The sequence below is a fragment of the Haliaeetus albicilla genome, chromosome 6 (genome assembly GCF_947461875.1).
Source record: "Haliaeetus albicilla chromosome 6, bHalAlb1.1, whole genome shotgun sequence".
NCBI classification, from domain to species: domain Eukaryota; kingdom Metazoa; phylum Chordata; class Aves; order Accipitriformes; family Accipitridae; genus Haliaeetus; species Haliaeetus albicilla.
The window spans coordinates 1,451,600-1,468,581 of NC_091488.1; the positions used below are offsets into that span (position 1 = coordinate 1,451,600).

The following is a 16,982-nucleotide window of genomic DNA, read 5'->3' on the forward strand; positions in this document are numbered from 1 at the left end:
TCATTTACAATGTTATTGAAGGACAGAGCCCAGACAACTAAATATGATAGGACTGCGCTGCAGTGGGTGGAAATCTTTGTCCTATTATAATCCAAACCAGCTCCAACAGTAGGATGCAGCCTGGAGGTTCAGCATGAGAGGTCAACTGCTTAGAAAAATCTAAAACCATGCCAAAAACATAACTGCAATTAATCTTATGGAGAAGTGACTGAATGAACAGAAACAAAATATGTAAAATAAATTCTAGAGGACTGGTATGTACTGCAGCCACAGTGGAATGAATTGGAGGCCCTTGTGCAAAACACAGAGATTAAGACTGTCATTGCTCCGTTTCCATGACAGAGCATCTTTCACAAAATCCTTTACTGGCCACATGACCCAGCAGAAAAGGCAATCACCAGGTCCTCAGAGTTCCTAGGTTATACAACTACATGAGTGACAGCAATTTTTTTTTCTGACATTCCTGATGGACAAAGACAGAATTTTATATGAAGGTATTGCTCTTTAGTAAAGGAGAAAAGATGCTTTAAAAAGTTAACTTTATTGCTGCAAAATATGATTTCTTCAAATTGCACAGTTTCTCAGTTTTAGGTAAAACCCACAAGAATAAACAAAAACTTGTATTGGTAATGTTGTGAGAAATAAAGAGCCCAGAAAAACATATGTTATAAAAAGAATACATTTTCTGTGGATTTTCAGGAACAGAAGGTAAGAAAAGCAATATATCTTAAATGATACACTAAGAAAATATGAATTTGTATGCACACCTGTCCATTTTAAACAGTTTTATGAAAAATTTAAGGAGAACTATAGTACATTTACTAGTATACAGAAAATAAAAAGAAAACATACTGCCATTCTTATGGGGCCAGACAAAAAATGTGAACTTATGAGAAAAGACTTTAAAATATCTTATGTTTTTCAGCTGTTCATATCACCGACAGCAAAACAGATTTATACATAGGTAATAATCGTAAGCGTACAGAACATTAAAACAGAGGTAAAATTGCTTTACTTCATATCACATTTTTTGTGCAGCTCTCTGAAACTAGTAACAATTACAGAGACTAGGAGGTGAGAAAAGAAAGTTGGAAAGGGAATTAGAGATACATGCTCAGATGAAATCTGAAAGTAATTATGAATGCCAATTAACTGGGGAGATGCAAGGAGGATATTCTACATGGCAGCTGAATACAGAAGATTTTTGTAGCAACAGTGGAAAGACCGTTGAGGAACAGAGTGGAGTCACATGCAGGCAGAGGAAAGAAGAGAAAGATGCGACTTGTGAGACATGGATAGAAAAAAAAATGCATGGCTCCTGAAATAAGTGAGGGTACAGTAGAACTATCTCAGACTAGCTTCTTGTAAGTAGGAGGTGGTCAGAAGCAGTTTATGCTTGCTGTGAACAGATAGAACCTTTTAGTTAAAGACATTCAATAATCACAACATGAAGATTTGAATTGGTATGGTGTTGAGGCAGCAGAAGAAACTAGCATCACTAAATACATTTGCAAACATAAGATGAGGAAGAAAAACAAGGGCAAAGAATAACATAACATGTACACATTATGAAAGCAAAAACAAGGAAAAGAATGAGTTTGTTTTCTAGCAGTTTTCACATTCTAATTAGAAAAAATATAAAAGAATTTCATATATTTACTTTTCAAAACAGGCTGTTGGTGCAAAAGAAATGCTGGCTTCAATATATGGGTAGACAAGTGGTAACAGGACTAAGAACAATGATGAACAATGAAGCAGAAAACAAATGAGAAAACTAAAAAAGTCTTACGAGCTTCCACAGGAAAAAAAAAAGGCATTAGTAAAAAAATGAATGGAAACAGAGAAGTGAAACTATGATATGAGGAAACAGAGATGTTTGCACAGCATTAGGCTACAGTCCCAAAAGCGGGACAATTATGTCACAGGTTGTATTAGTTCAGAGAATATGTAGGGGATCAGCAAGGAAAAAAAAAAAGCAGGCCTTCATTAGCAAAAACAAGAACGTTAACTGCATGAAGGAAAGCAATTTCCACAATATAGCTAATGCAAAATCTATACTGGAGATAGCAAAGGGGAAAATTGGAGCTTGGGCAAGTCATAGGAGAGTACATAGGGGAGGATGCACTTTAGCGAATAGAGGAAGTATCAGGGAAGCAAGTTGTTGGCAGCAGCAGTAATATAAAGAAGTAGGGTGAGGAGCTGGTAAGATAAGAGAAGGGGATAAGGAGACAAAATACTTTCTTGAGGAAAAAACCAACCAAAACCAAAAAAGCAAAAAAAAATCCCCCCAAAACAACCTAAACCAAAAAACAAGAAGGAAAAAATGCACAGGTTATCAAAAAGGATAAGAAAGTTAAAAATATTATGGAAATAAGATGGGAAAGATCATATGGTTGGAGAAGTTGTTATTACAGATTAGAGAGCTGCTATGAAATTCTTTGTACCTGGTATGGGGGAGGAATAGAAAGGCAAATTAGATAGGTGGCAAAGGGAATTAATAGTATGGAATAGGGAGTGAGGATTTACCAGTACCTTTGGAAATGAGGGAAGAGTAGAAATTAGATATTGCAGCCCGGAGGGCATCCCTGTAGAATACCTGATGAGATATATAAATAAGAGTGTACTCACTTGAGAATCATAGTCATGGTTTCTTTTCTGTCTTTCCCTTGGAAAGGTAGAGTACCAGTGAGCATTTCAAACTGTATAGAGTAAAACTTTCATCAATTACATTACCTGGACAAAAACTAATTTTTGACAAAACTACTTAGCATCTTAACCTTCCAAAGTTCATGCATGTTAACAATCAAGTCTTTGCAAAACAACTTCTATTGTACAATTTAAATTACTATGAAAATTAAGCAGCCTTTGCCATTTTTAAAGCTGCAAAATATTCTCCTATATCGATACCTTGCTTTACATGCTTTTATCTGAACAATTTAGAATATAGCATTCTGTGTTTCATTTCTGCCTAGAAAGTTTATTCTTGGAAGACTTGATCCATACAACTGTATTTTAGTTTTCAAGGGAGTGGGGAGCAGGGAAAAAGATTCCCCTTTCAAAAGTTAGTGACGATTTCTCCTCATGCAGAAATATTTAAAAAGGTCAAAATTTTTAAACTTGGCATGTACATAGCCTTAATTGGAAAGGGGAAAAAGGTTAGTTGATTGACAAGGACATGCATGATGAAAAGTGGTTACTGTATGCATACAGCAGAAATAAAGCCTGAAGGAACACGTAAGAGCTACACAGTACGTGCATGCACATTCTACAGTGCCTGGTAGTAGGCAACAGACACTGTTAAAATACTGATTTGTTCTGAAAGTGACTGAGTAAAAATGGATAAATATAAAGGCACTTCCATTGGGCTGCAGTATACTGCAGGGATATTGGATCCAAGTGAGGTAGTAAAAGCAGTCTGGCAGCAGTCACAGCAGCCAACACTGAGGCAGAAATCCTGATTTTTGGTTTAAGAATTGCAAAACAACTTAGTTTAATGAAATTTCATGGCATACACTTAAAGCCATCAAAATTAAAATAATTATAAAGGAATCCTCCAAACAGCTTATGCAAACTTAAGTCATCCTGAACACAAGGTATCCTCTCTTTTCTGGTACTACCCAAACATTCAGCCTTCTAAGCATTAAAAATGTACATGGATAACTTGCGTGAATAATGTGTTATTGTAGTATTCTTAGATCTACAATAAGAGCATGAAGTTGCACTAACAGCATTTTTTTAAAACCCTTTCCTATTAAAATAAAATTTTGAATTTCTTACTACCTTATAAAGTATTCGGAGAATAAAAGCTGCTAAGTCTTCTTTACTCTAAATATTATTTTTACATGTATACTTGTATTTAAAATTTTAAATTGAATGTAACTTCAACACTTCTTAAGACAATTGTCAGGAAGATTGAGAGGCATAAGCCAAAACTATAAAAAAAATTCACCTTTTGTTTGTTTATAGTTTAGAATGATCTTCACAAATTGCACTTGCAGAAAAACTTTTTAAAGGTAAATTTGTAGTGCTGCATGTTTCACTTACACTTGCTTGAAATAAAAAGTTTCTTTAGCAAGCTTCTATTTGTCAGAAGCATACACACTTGTATTAACAACTTAGCATACATGTTCTTTGTCCCCCTCAAAAATACTATATTCTAACATCAATAGGCCAATAGTACTTTAAGAATAAGCCAACATTGGCCTTCCGTAGTTATCATCTTTTATTTCAGCAGGACAATACCTCAATAAATGCACAATGCTTCTGAAAACTTTAAATGAATGTTTTTAGATGTCTGACATCTCTTAAAACAGTCACTGTTTTAAAGGACAAATTGGAATGTGCTTCTCAAGGATGGTTTAAACATACCTAGTGTCTAGCAGCAGAGGAAAAGAGGCCAAATGATTTGTTGAGATATCCTTCTAGTCTCCATTTCTATGCTATAACTTCTGTTCAGTCGAGATACTGTGTACTCATACCACACCAACAACCACTTGAATTCTCAATCAACACAGATTCTAATTAAGAATGATTTATGAGTGGATACATACAGATTGTCTATGAAAATTACCATGCAAACTAGAAATGCAAGCAACAAAAATATGTCTTAGAGAAAACTGCACTGTATTCCATATACTAATTTAAACAATTTGCTTTTTAAGGTCGTATTTTTGTATTTTAAGTAGAAGCCAAAGTGTTTAAAAAGCAGTGCACTTAGACTGTGAAAGCTACACCAGTCATGTCTAATATCTTTCAGCGATTTTCAATTTTGACATATGCACTTTATAAGCACAAAATTAAGTTTTCCATCTTTATAAAGTAAAGCTGAAGTTTAACTATGTTTGTGTTATCAACAACAAATATTCTGCAACTACACTGTAATTATCTTTTAATTGACTGTGTTCTTATGGATAAAATGTGCAGTTGTGAGGGGGTGCGTGTGTGCTTGCCTGTCTGGAGAGAGTTTAGTTATCAGGTGCTACTTTTACATAGTCAGTTTTCAGATCACAACAGCATTCCAGACAATTAAAAGGTGACAGGATGACTTATTTTCAGACATGAGTCCTTCTCATACTACAAAGCACATACATTAGTTGTATTGTTACAGTCATATGTATCAGAAGCAGTAAGAAACAAAAACATTTCCTTTAAAAATACAGTTATTTAATCTTTATGCCAAAAATGCACACAAAGATTATAAATATTAAAAGCCATTCAGAGCTCCTAAAATACCAAACATGATTTTTCTTTTCCAAAGCCATATTTGATACACATATTATTTCCCCTGACCCTGCGACTTCACAGAAGTTAATGCCTTGTAGAAACACCGTAAGCAATTGAGCAACTATATCCCATACCAGCTCAGTGCCATTTAGATTATTCTGTTGCGAGAGCAACAGCTGTCATTACTGTAAGTTGTAATTACACTGGAGACTAATTAGAAAGTTATCATTCATTTTTTTCCACTTGAGAATAAATTCAAATTCAAAATTTGGATCTAAATTTCTTCCCTGCCTTGGAAGAGACAGTATTTTTCCTGTATACTTTAGTATTCCTATTAGTCTCCGTAGCACTCAAACTACAACAGATGGACAATATTTCAATTCAACAGTAACAAAAATATGGCGTATTGTTGGTGTTGATATGAGACCTAGTCCATGTTCTTGATCCAAACTCTGTGGTATTGTTATTAATTTCATATAATTTAGACTTTTTTGGTAGTTAGAATTCATTTAAATCTCACCTTAGAGTTTAACATTTGAGTTGTTTCACCAAACTTTGTGAAGCATAGTTTTGCTATTATTTACATTTACCAGAAACCTACCATTAAAACACCAAATGACCACCAGTCTGCACTCTGTGTATGGCCTCGTCTATTAACGACTTCTGGTGCCATATATTCCACTGTTCCACAGAAAGAGTAGGCTTTTTTCTCGTGATCAATTGACTCCTTACTTAAACCAAAATCTGGAAGGGGAAAAAAAAAGTTCTAAATGTAATTTTTTTTTTTAATCACCCACGGTTAATACTTTCACCATAATGTGAAATATGATGCTTATGTCATTCATATATACATCCAAATACACACATGGGAATTACAGAATTCTCCTCCCCTCCATCCATTGTCACAGGTCTATAACATCAGATACACTTGTAAAGCAGATATCTTATTTAAATATTTATAGATTTAATTTATTTCAAACTAATTACATTATTTGCACCACAGCAAAATTACCTATCAGTTAAAATTACTTATTTTACCATATCGCTTTACCAAAAAAAAAAAAAAAAAAAAAGGAAAATGCAAAGATTTTATTATGAACAGAAAAGATCCAAGTGTTGCAATTTCCCTTTATTCACCTGTCAATTTGATATGTCCTTCCTCATCAAGCAGGATGCTAAAAAACAATGAAAAGAATAAAATAAATTAATTAAAATACCTTTTAACTGTTGTTTCAGACAATGTACTGACAACAGTTAGGAATAAGCAGAACAGCATACACAAGGACAAGCAGAATTGAACGTGCATGAAAATGAATCATTAGTAGGAGATATTTTGAAACTATACATTTTCTTTTCCTTCAATTCTTTCTTTTTAAAGATTACGAAACATTATCAACATATCTGGGTTCTATTTAACTACTTGGTTAAATTCAGCACAGTACATAGTAACATTTTTCTTGAACTTTCAGTTTTGGCCATCTGCAGCACGTGTCATTATCCCAACTGTTAAAAATAGAGATATAGTTCTACTTCTGGGCGTTCATTTGTGAATTACTGTTTCAAAGGGTGTTGACCACTTCAAATAACACCAAGTAATAAATATTCACATGTTGTACCAAAGGGGAGGACCCATGGGCTACCTACACTTAGAGCAGGCCTTGTGTTTACTTCACTCACAAAAAAGGCCACACTTCTCTGAGACGCCAGCTATCCTTAACCACCACTGAATGTAATCGCAATTAAAAGCACGCAAAGTGTTCAGGACACCCCCGACACAGCGGACTCAGCTCCTCCGTCCTGCGGAGGTGGCAGGACCCAGCAGGACTTGTCCCTTTCCCCTACCCTTCCCTTTTCCTCCTGGCAGTTTCCACGGTGGGAAACAGGTACAGAGAGAGGTATATAACAGCCTGTGAGAGTTAGTACTATCTCATCCATAACTTGCAAGTAATTTCAACCTTTGATAGATTTTTTTAAGCAGATACACCCAAGGCTTAAAACCAAGGCTTTTCAATAGGTGTAGACATATACAATTTAGAAAAAAAAAACAAAAAAGAAACTATGGTTGAGGCAGTAGCTATTTAGTCTTCTGACAATTACTGTTTTGCTCTTTTCCTCTTGGAAGTAAGTGTTAGCAAAATAACTGAAGTTCTCTCGCTTTGCTCTTCAAAGATCTTCTTCCACTTGGTAAGCTTATTTTTCCTCACTTTAGAATTACTTAACAGAACACTCCCAAAGTTTAAACATCATCAGTTCCCTGTTCATTTGAAAGTGCAACCCCATGCCAAAAGCCTCCAAATTTCTGATTTGAGTATGAATCTTTCCCTTCTTGTCAGTTAGGGCTGAACATTTTTAAAGTTGTGTCTTTCTTCCAGGAGATGCATAAAAGAACAAGCTATCGTAGTGGAAGTTCCATGGAAGAGCCAGGTTCTGTGATACTTGTTACTCATTTTTGCTCTTTTCCACCAGTACTTTACATGAGACAGTTATCTCTCAGACTTTTCAGGTTCTCCATATAGCCATAACAGAGAAGTGGGATCACCAAGGACATCAGGACTTCAGAGTTATTACAGATTTCCTGGCAATGAGGCAGAGTATGTTAACTATCTGATTAAGCACAAGAGAGGAGACGCACGCATTATATCATCACATAGATTCCCCTTCAGGTAGAGGGTAACACTACAGCATACATTTATATCTGAAAGGCTCAAATGTTCCAGATGATAGCACTGACATTTTCTTCTTTACATCTTCTAAAACTCAAACCCCCAAAATTACTGGAGGAAAGACATTAAGAAGAGACAGAATTCAGTCATTTGAGTGAAACATGGATGACTAATATATTGAGACACAACACCATACCAGAACTGTAGCTTCAAGCTTATTTTAAGTTTTCAGTGTAATTATGTGATCGCCAATATACATAATAAAGCCTGTGACTTACTATTTTCATATTTTACTTTAAATTTTAAACTCCATCCTGCTCTTACTGCAGTGCATTTTAAAAATCAGTGTTGGAAAAAAAGATGTTTGCTGTTAGGCTTTCACATGCAAGGACACAACATTCAACTGTAACTTTGTATGGTGCATTTGTTCTAAGTTTATCTCTAGTTCAGAAATTCTACAATAATGACAAAAACAAAAGGCCAAGAAGACCTCTTCTCCATTGTACACCCTAAACCACCTGGAAAATGAAAGGTAGGAATATTTCAGTATACTCAAAAGTAACATGGATTATAGTACTTGGCATATCACTCTGGAATTAGATGCTCACGGTCTAGTGGAAATGAAATCCAACCTTTTGATTAAAATAACCCACAAGCTTCCCCCACCTCCCTCCCTGTTCAGATTATATGGTAAATTACTGAAGTTTAACAGCTGAAAAGAGAAGTGCATAGGTAGAAGTGCTATAGAAATCAAATTAATACACTGCATTTGCCACAGAGGAGTCTTACTTTTCTGGTTTTAGGTCCCGGTATATTATTCCAAGACTATGTAGATGGTCTAAAGCAAGTGCTAATTCAGCCAGGTAAAATTTAACATCATCTTCTGTGAACATCACCTGAAAAAGAAAACCAATGTATTTTACATGCAAAATCTGTAAAGCTTACACCAGCCCCAACTAAACAATGGTAACAGTGGTTTTGTAGAATGGTTATTCATAACACTTGAACTCATTTCTACACAAAACCCTAGAAATTCCGATTTCTTGGTTAGACAAAAACTAGGATTTTATAATCAATACTATTTCACAGTACATACTTGAGAAAGAGTTTCTGAAGCCAATATATTATTCTTTCTGCAAAACTGAGATTATTTGCTTCTGATTGTTCAAGAGAACAGACAGGCACGTTGTAGTGGGACTGAAAAATTTTGGGAAGCATTTAAAGAATGTGACTACCTCTTTGTTAGATATGACCATTTCATTTCCAGACAACAAATGGACTAAAGAAGTCCAAATGCCTGAATTTCATCTACAAAGGCAGAGAGACAAGAGCAGCATACGCCTCTTGGTTTTGAGCAGGCTGCCTCTAAGTACTATGAGAAAGAAGTTACAGTGATGGTAAAAACCCCCAAGGTGCAGCCTGAGAGGTAACTCCAGAACAGGTAGATCAAAGAGTAAACTAAGGAAATAGCCTATATAAGAGCACAGGTAAGATCTCAGGTAGCAATCCCACATTTTCTGTTAGGAAGATAAACTAACCCCTGTTTACAGTCAATGAAATGAACATGTCCCAATTATACCAACAACTGTTGTAATGTTTTCTGTCAGTGGATCACAATTAAGCCTTTCTGAGAATTTAGAAAAAAGTAAATATAAAAAAAAATAAATCCTACATTTGGTTCTACCTCAGCTACTGCTCAGCTTTACTTTTTTTTTTTTTTTTTTTTTTTTTTTTTAGAATTTAAGACTAGTATCTTTAGATACAGCATATGGACCTGGAAAAATGAACAGCAAATGGGGAGGACAGATGAACATTATTTTAAGCAAGAGTTAAGAATGGAGAATATAATATATTTTCCCCTTAGTAGTTTAAAGAGAGAAAGTGATATCAAAGCTTGTACAAAAGGTTGTTGCTGATGTTACTTCTACAAAAGAGCCAATATTTAGTACTGGCACATTCAGGAAGGGAAATCTCTATAAGAAACATTTAAAAGCTCAAATAATGGAAGATCCCACGAGGATGATAATACACCCACACTACGTTCTTTAAAAACATTGCACGGAATTCATCTCTCCTAACCTTAAACATCTGCAGTGTAGACATCTAGCTCTGAATTAATCACTTTTCCCTTTGTAGCCAATGGGGAAAAAGCAGGAACTTTTAGGCTGCGGTTCATCTGATCTATTTTAAAATCACATGAATCAATATAAGGATGACATTAATTGCAGCAAGCATGCCCATTTCACTCCATCAGTTATGAACAATTAGCTTATATTCAGGTACCTGTAATGAGTATTTCTTACCTAACCATATTAATCTTGTAAAATTTGAGTGGCTCAAGATGAAAAAGTCATCAGCAGTAAAGCAATATACATTCTTTCTTGGGAATCAGGAAAGAACTACGGATCTTAAGAAACAGGTATCTTAGTTTTAGAGTTCTAATAACTTTCTACTTATCTGTGGCAAAACAAACTAAAAGAAGCAACTCGAAACAGATGGCTTCACTGAATTAAATGTAATAATTTATGTGGTCAGCACAGAAATGGTGATATATCTATACACAAAACGCATTGCATTTTACTCTCTTCTTAATAACCATATAGCTTTTTAGTGGTGACCCAACTGTCCCAGGTACTCTGTAGCAAGGGAAAATGGAAGGCAGCTACAATTACAAGTTCTGGCTACCAGATATATGTTGGATATATTTATATCTCTATCCTACCATATATTTGTTGGAAGTTTTTGAACATGAGTGATGGCCAAAAAAAATTAAATCCAATATATGAAATGTTAGCATTTATTTTAGGAGTTATAATCAAATTAATGTGAAGTAATCAAACTTTTCAAGATCATTATTTTATATATCTACACAGAGATATCACCAGCACAACAGAAACAAAGTGTTCATGTTTGGAAAATTACTAAGTGGAATACAATTCTGGCTTTTTAAATATTTATAAATAATGTAGTTTTGCTTTCATATGTAAATAATTAAAACAAACAAAAAAATCTGTCTGACACTAAATTCTGGATATTAAAACCAGGCATAAATCAGTTATTTTGAATACAACTACTTTATATAAATCCATGCTCTTTCTGAGACTCATCTTCAAACATGGTAGCAATAGGAAAAGAAAATTGTGCAAGGTGTAAAAAGCAGCACAGAAAGACTGCTTGTCTAAGCCTTTTTTCAGAAACAATGTATATTACCAACAGCAGTTTAATGAATTGACTACTTTGTGCAAAAAACCTACTTGGTTAAAAAGAGATATTCAAAATTTTATTCAATGAAAATTGAATTTAAAAAGTAAACTCTCCTAATATAGGCAATTTATAAAAAAGTTTACCTCTTTGGATAAACGTGTAAACAAGTCTCCTCCCCTGAGAAAATCCAAAATAAGATATAGCTTCCCTTCTGTTTGAAAAGCTGAAAAGATCAATTAAAAAAATTAAACATAATCTAATTTTACCCATGATCAGAAGAATAACATACCCAATAATTCACCCTTGTTTTCATTATCAAAATGAATTCTTCTTTTTTCTCCTTTGTGCAAAAAAATTATTTAAATGAATTAAGTAACTGTTCCTCTATCATGGACCAAGTAACTCCCATGCCATGTGAAAGCAAAGCAAGTCACCAATGGAATTTCTAAAAAAAATAAACTATACTTAGGTTAGTCATCATTTCATTCCAGATTTTGGAAGTAAAAAGCCTAGATTTAAAAGGGCAAATTAGTAACTAATGCACATATTCTAAAAACTCTGGAAACTCAACTTAAAATGGAGATCTAGTCTCATTTGCAAAAGTGTGACAAGAAAAATAGTGAAAACTACTTTATTTAAGTCACATCAGAGAGTGATAGAGATTTGAGATTTGAACTAGAGGAAAAACTGGATCCTAAAAGAAAACTATAAACTGAAAAAAAATGAACAACAGAAAACTGTGCTCTACCTTTTTTCAGTTTACTTTCTGCATGACATGTTAAGAGTACTGATTTCCTCCCCCCTCCACATGAATATATTTTTACGGCTGCCCGTACTATTAAAATTAAAAGGCATATTCCCACCAGTTTTGATGCAACTGGAAGTAATGCCACTGCATATGTTTTCTATAGAGTAAATAAATCAAGAATAAGAAATAATTTTAAAAAAAAGTCAATGACATATACAAAAGGTAAGAGGTTTTGGAAAAGAATGGCTAGACATAAATAGATAACTGCTTTTTAGTAACACAAGGGGCTACAGACTCTCAGTCTTCTAAAGATTTAACACTTTGGATCGTTAGCCATGTCCTTACTTTGCATGAGAATTACTACACAGCAAGTCTTTGCACAATCAGTATTTAGATAGCACACTAATTTTCTATGATTATCTGAACCACTAAGCAAATACTAGGTACTATCTTGACAAGCACCCATTTTTGCGACAGAAAAATGAATTTTTCTGCAACTCACCATAATGTAACTTGACAATAAAAGGATGGTTAACTTCTACTAGGATATCACGTTCCATTTTTGTCCGAACCCGATCTCGAACTACACAGAACATAAGCAAGATTAAAAAAAGAGAATTTACATTATGAACCTGTATTTTTCCTATGTTTCCTGATGTACTTCACATTGTATCCTGTAGTATTACAACTGTATGCAGGTCACTATACTTTACACAGAAGAGATTTGAGAAAGAATTTATTTCACAGTGCAGAGTTTTCTGATGAATCTCTTCATGCATTTCAATTTGCTTCAGTTTCTGCTATTGGCAAAATCTGACATTGGGTAAATAAATTGAACAAAAGCACATGAGAACACATAACCACCCTTCAGTCTGCCCTATTCTTAGTTAACCTTTTAAACAGTAGAGCGAAACTACCACAGCTATATGTAGAACACATAGGCATTTTCTCTACTGTTGAAAAGTAGGGAGAATTAGAGTTATAGCAAAACAAAGTTATAAATAAAATTATACTATCATAAAGATGCTTATATTGGTTTAAATCATTCAAATAACTTGCACTATTAAGATATTAAATACTTCCACAATTTGGAAGGGAAATTTTTTTAATGTAGTGTGTACTTCAGACAATCTTTTTAATTTTAAAAAGGTTTACTGAGAGTAAACACGCGCACGGAGAAGCGTATCAGACACCCAAAGCAGTTACGGCTCAAGCTGCCTGTGCTGTCCCACCGTGGTGGCTCAGAATGGGACACGTATCTGCTCCTGTAGCACTACAGGTTAAACGAAACGAGCATCACGTGCAGATGCCCTGCAGACGGGGCTGGCAATCCATGGATACAGGCAGGACGGTCAGCCCAGCACGGCACCTGCTTCAGCTGTCCCCGGCAACTCCCCGGCCACTCCAGTTAGGGCATGGTTCCCATCCGAAGCTCCACATTAGCCAGGACACGGACAAAATTCAGAACTCTTACAGATGAGGGCTAGTAAAGCTTGCTACGGTGGTTTAAGATGCTGCATTTCTCCTTCTTTCCCTTATTCTACATTTTGTTACTGCCCCTCTCCCAAACGTTGCAACTTCTCGAAGGAAGCACCCCAGAGCAATGAAGTCGAGTCCAAAGTTTAAGTTGCCAGCATTCCTTGTACAGTTAACAAGCCAGAGTTCTCAAGTATTAAAATATAACAAGGCAGGAAGAGGTAGTCAAGCAGCAAAAGGGTCTTTCAGAAGTTTAGCTATCTTTTCCCAGAAACAGGCACTTACAATAATACAGGTACTTGTGAAAAAGTTATAAAGATACATTTTCATGAATGAATAAAGCTATCAAGCTTCCATCTCCCTGCAGAACAGATTCTTAAATATGGAAGCACATGAAATTAGTGCTCAAACACAGAGCAAACACCACATTTGAATTTTGACCTTTACAGCGAAAGTCATGCAAATGTCACAAGATAGTTGTGCAATTTTACTGTTCCAAGGGTTCATCTGAATTACAAAATTGAAAGTCAGAATATTCTTTTTTTAGGCAGATTCAGTTGAGAAAAAAATTCAAAAGACTTTTAAGTGCCTGTAGCTATGCAACAGTTACATGGATAACAAGCCTTATTCCTGAAAGGCTAGAGAAAGTCCAGATTTACAAAATCTCAACCAAAAAAGGTACAAGGAATGGAGCTCATTTCAGACATTAGTATTAGCCATTATTTGACTTAAAATCTGACTTTTGCTGACTATAGTTTCCATATGCGTGCTGCTGGCAGTACTGATTTTTCTTGACACATTTGATGCCAGACACTGTTGCAATGATTTGGTCCCAGTTCTCTCTCTCCCCTCATCATAAAGGGGCAGTGAAAGAAGATACCTTCTGCCAGAGTGTATTAATAAACCAGTCTCTGCACTAAACAAAGTTGTATGTGTATATTCTTGGATTTGCTCTAAACACTAAAAGGTTGGACTGTGTAGTTACATCAATGTGTTCTGGTTAATATAGTTGCATTCCTATTCCTATGAAAATATTCTCTCTAAATTTGATTTGTGAATCATGCACACTACCTCTGATTAAGCAGCAGTCTTAAAGGGCATTTTTATCTTTAATTTTAGAACACAAAAATAACTTTATAAAATAGATTTGAAAGAGCTACAGAACCTTAGACAAATCAAGTAATACAGTGTATTATTTAAAATTACAATATTAGACCTCAAAAATGTTGCAAATATGGAGAAAATAATTAATTTCAGTTAATTTCATATTAAGATTTCAACAGTAACCTTCATTTGCATGCAACTCTGCTCTTCCTAAAACATGAATTGCAATCAAAAGACACTCAAAAGCATCTGAAAATTCAGATACAAAGTGTTGAAAAGTGTGGCATCCTCCTGCTAGTGTCACCTTTCTGCTCAAGCCTTTTGCATCCTTGAATTCTTAGTGCCTCAGAGAGTCTCCTTTTCCAACCAAAAGTCAAGCTTCCAATTTCAGTATTTATCAGTCTCTGCCATCTGTAGGCAAAACTAGGTCCACAGCTTGGACTGTAATTTTTACACGTAAGGTTAAACCGCAATCAAAAGGTGATGGAGAGAAGCCCTCAAATGTCTTAAAAAAGCAACTGCTGAATGACCTTTGACTCCAGTCCTGAGCTATTAACAGGCTGGAGAATGAAAGGCTATTGAGGATATCAAAGTACCTTAAATGAATGGAAACCAATTTCAGAAAAATAGGAAGTAAATAATGAGAATAACACGTGCCACAAAACACAGAGGAATCAAAATATAGGAAACTGTTCAAAAACACACCCTCTGTAATAGTTTTAAGTGAAAGTGATATACAATGAGATTGGTGACATACGTATTCAGCACTAGATCTCAAGCAGAAAATTTCAGGTTCAACATTTTAGCATTAGTTCACAATTCAATGCGAGTTTTTGTGCCTTCCATCATTCTATGAATATTTTCAGATGAAACTGTATGTCAAGATTTCAAATCTATATAATAATCAACAACATAGGTGAAGTTGTTGAAACTATCCCAAAATTATCATTGCAATTTCAGTGCAGTCATGTGGTAGAAAAACTAGAAATAGACAGAAGTGTTGAACAATGGCATAAAGCAACAAATACACATTCTGGTTAAGTTCTTAGAACTTTTAGAATAAAACAGCTGATATAATGCACTTGTAAATATCATGACGTAAATATAAACTGAGCAAAAGGCATTAACTGTATCCTTGGTGATACACAGCAAATGAAAAAAAGGAAGGATATTAAGTTTCAGATAACAGCTCAGGAGCAGGTCAAGTGGCAGGTATAACTCAACTACTCTATTAAACAACGATCACCTAACAAACTTCGTGCGGAAAGGAACCTATTTTCCCCTGTAACTATTAATATAGTACTGCTGTTTACTTATCCCTTCTGGGTTTACAATACAAGGCAGTGTATTCTGCTATTTGTTGTTTGATAGAAAAAAGTTCTAAGATACCATCTGTAGAACAGCATGTGCGTAAAGATTAAGTGTTGGTATTATGTCCCTGATTTCTCTCTTCCCGCCCCCACCTCTAAACAGTCCTTACCTTTCAAGGTGGCCTTTTTCAATACCTTCATTGCATAAAGCTGTCTAGCATCTGATCCTGAGATTTTTTTGACAAGGAAGACCTGCATTGAAAATTAAAAACAATTCTTAAAAGCAAATAAAGGCAATTCAGATCAATATACTTTGCTATGAAATTCAAGTAGTCAGTATTATTTCAATGAAACTCAACTTGACAGTTTTAGATTCTACAAAGCCAAACAAAAATTTCCTTGCATTTTTTCCTACTATTCCTTCATTTCATAACCTAAAAGGTTCACTCAAGACAAACAGTCTGCCAAATTAAATTTGGTTTAACTTAACTGATTTCAGTGAGTTAACATCCCTTTGCATTATCCAGAGTTTACCAGAACATCAGCACCTTGAAAAACATCAGACCCTGAAAAGCATGCAGAAATGTCTTTTTAAATCGAATGGGAAGTAGTGACATCTTCCCAAGTTATTAGAAAAAAGGGATTATGGGTTTTGTAATATTAATCCTTTTTGCATAAAGGCTAAACCAATTGAGGACAAGATTGGCATTTTTGCAATACTTTGAGTCAGCTAGACAGCTAATTATTTTTTCTTTTTCAAAACTTATAGCAGTTATAGCATAGAATTTAATAATATCAATAAAATAAAAGGAATTTTTGAAATTATACTTTATTAGCTTACATTTCCTTGCCCCTGAATGATTTACTTCTCCTTATCTGAAGATTTCCAAATAAAAACTTGGTTATGATTCTGGATGAAATCAAACAACATAGGAAACCACCTTTGGAATCAGGTTTCTCAGTGAATTCTTACTAGTTTGAGTACAAAATTTTATAGTTCCTAAAACATCTAGATTTCCAAGCTTAACTGGAACTGCTACTCCAGTAATGTGAATAACAGTAACTTCCTACCACCAAGACAGAATTGGACTGATTATTCTCATTTTCCCCCGTATCCAAGATGGATTTGGCATTATATGCTAGAGCTTAACATCACATTCAGAATTGTAGTTAAGGCAGAAAATGAATGCAAAGGCTCTGTTGTCTTACATTACATATTCCATCCTGTCTCTACAATCTGTCTTGCCACATGAA

The 16,982-nt window shown here is 34.7% G+C and overlaps 1 protein-coding gene across 5 annotated transcripts in view; it reads right to left on the minus strand.

Moving 5' to 3' along the window:
- RPS6KA3 (ribosomal protein S6 kinase A3) overlaps nucleotides 1–16,982 on the minus strand; it is a 78,763-nt gene that overhangs the window by 24,280 nt on the left and 37,501 nt on the right. For all 5 annotated transcript variants that reach the window (XM_069784813.1, XM_069784811.1, XM_069784810.1 and 2 more), the window contains 7 exons: nucleotides 15,899–15,980; nucleotides 12,341–12,421; nucleotides 11,234–11,313; nucleotides 8,676–8,782; nucleotides 6,361–6,398; nucleotides 5,825–5,967; nucleotides 2,629–2,699 (listed from right to left, as the gene is read on the minus strand). In XM_069784813.1, coding sequence (XP_069640914.1) covers nucleotides 2,629–2,699; nucleotides 5,825–5,967; nucleotides 6,361–6,398; nucleotides 8,676–8,782; nucleotides 11,234–11,313; nucleotides 12,341–12,421; nucleotides 15,899–15,980 — 602 coding nt within the window. The remainder of the gene's footprint in view (nucleotides 1–2,628; nucleotides 2,700–5,824; nucleotides 5,968–6,360; nucleotides 6,399–8,675; nucleotides 8,783–11,233; nucleotides 11,314–12,340; nucleotides 12,422–15,898; nucleotides 15,981–16,982) is intronic.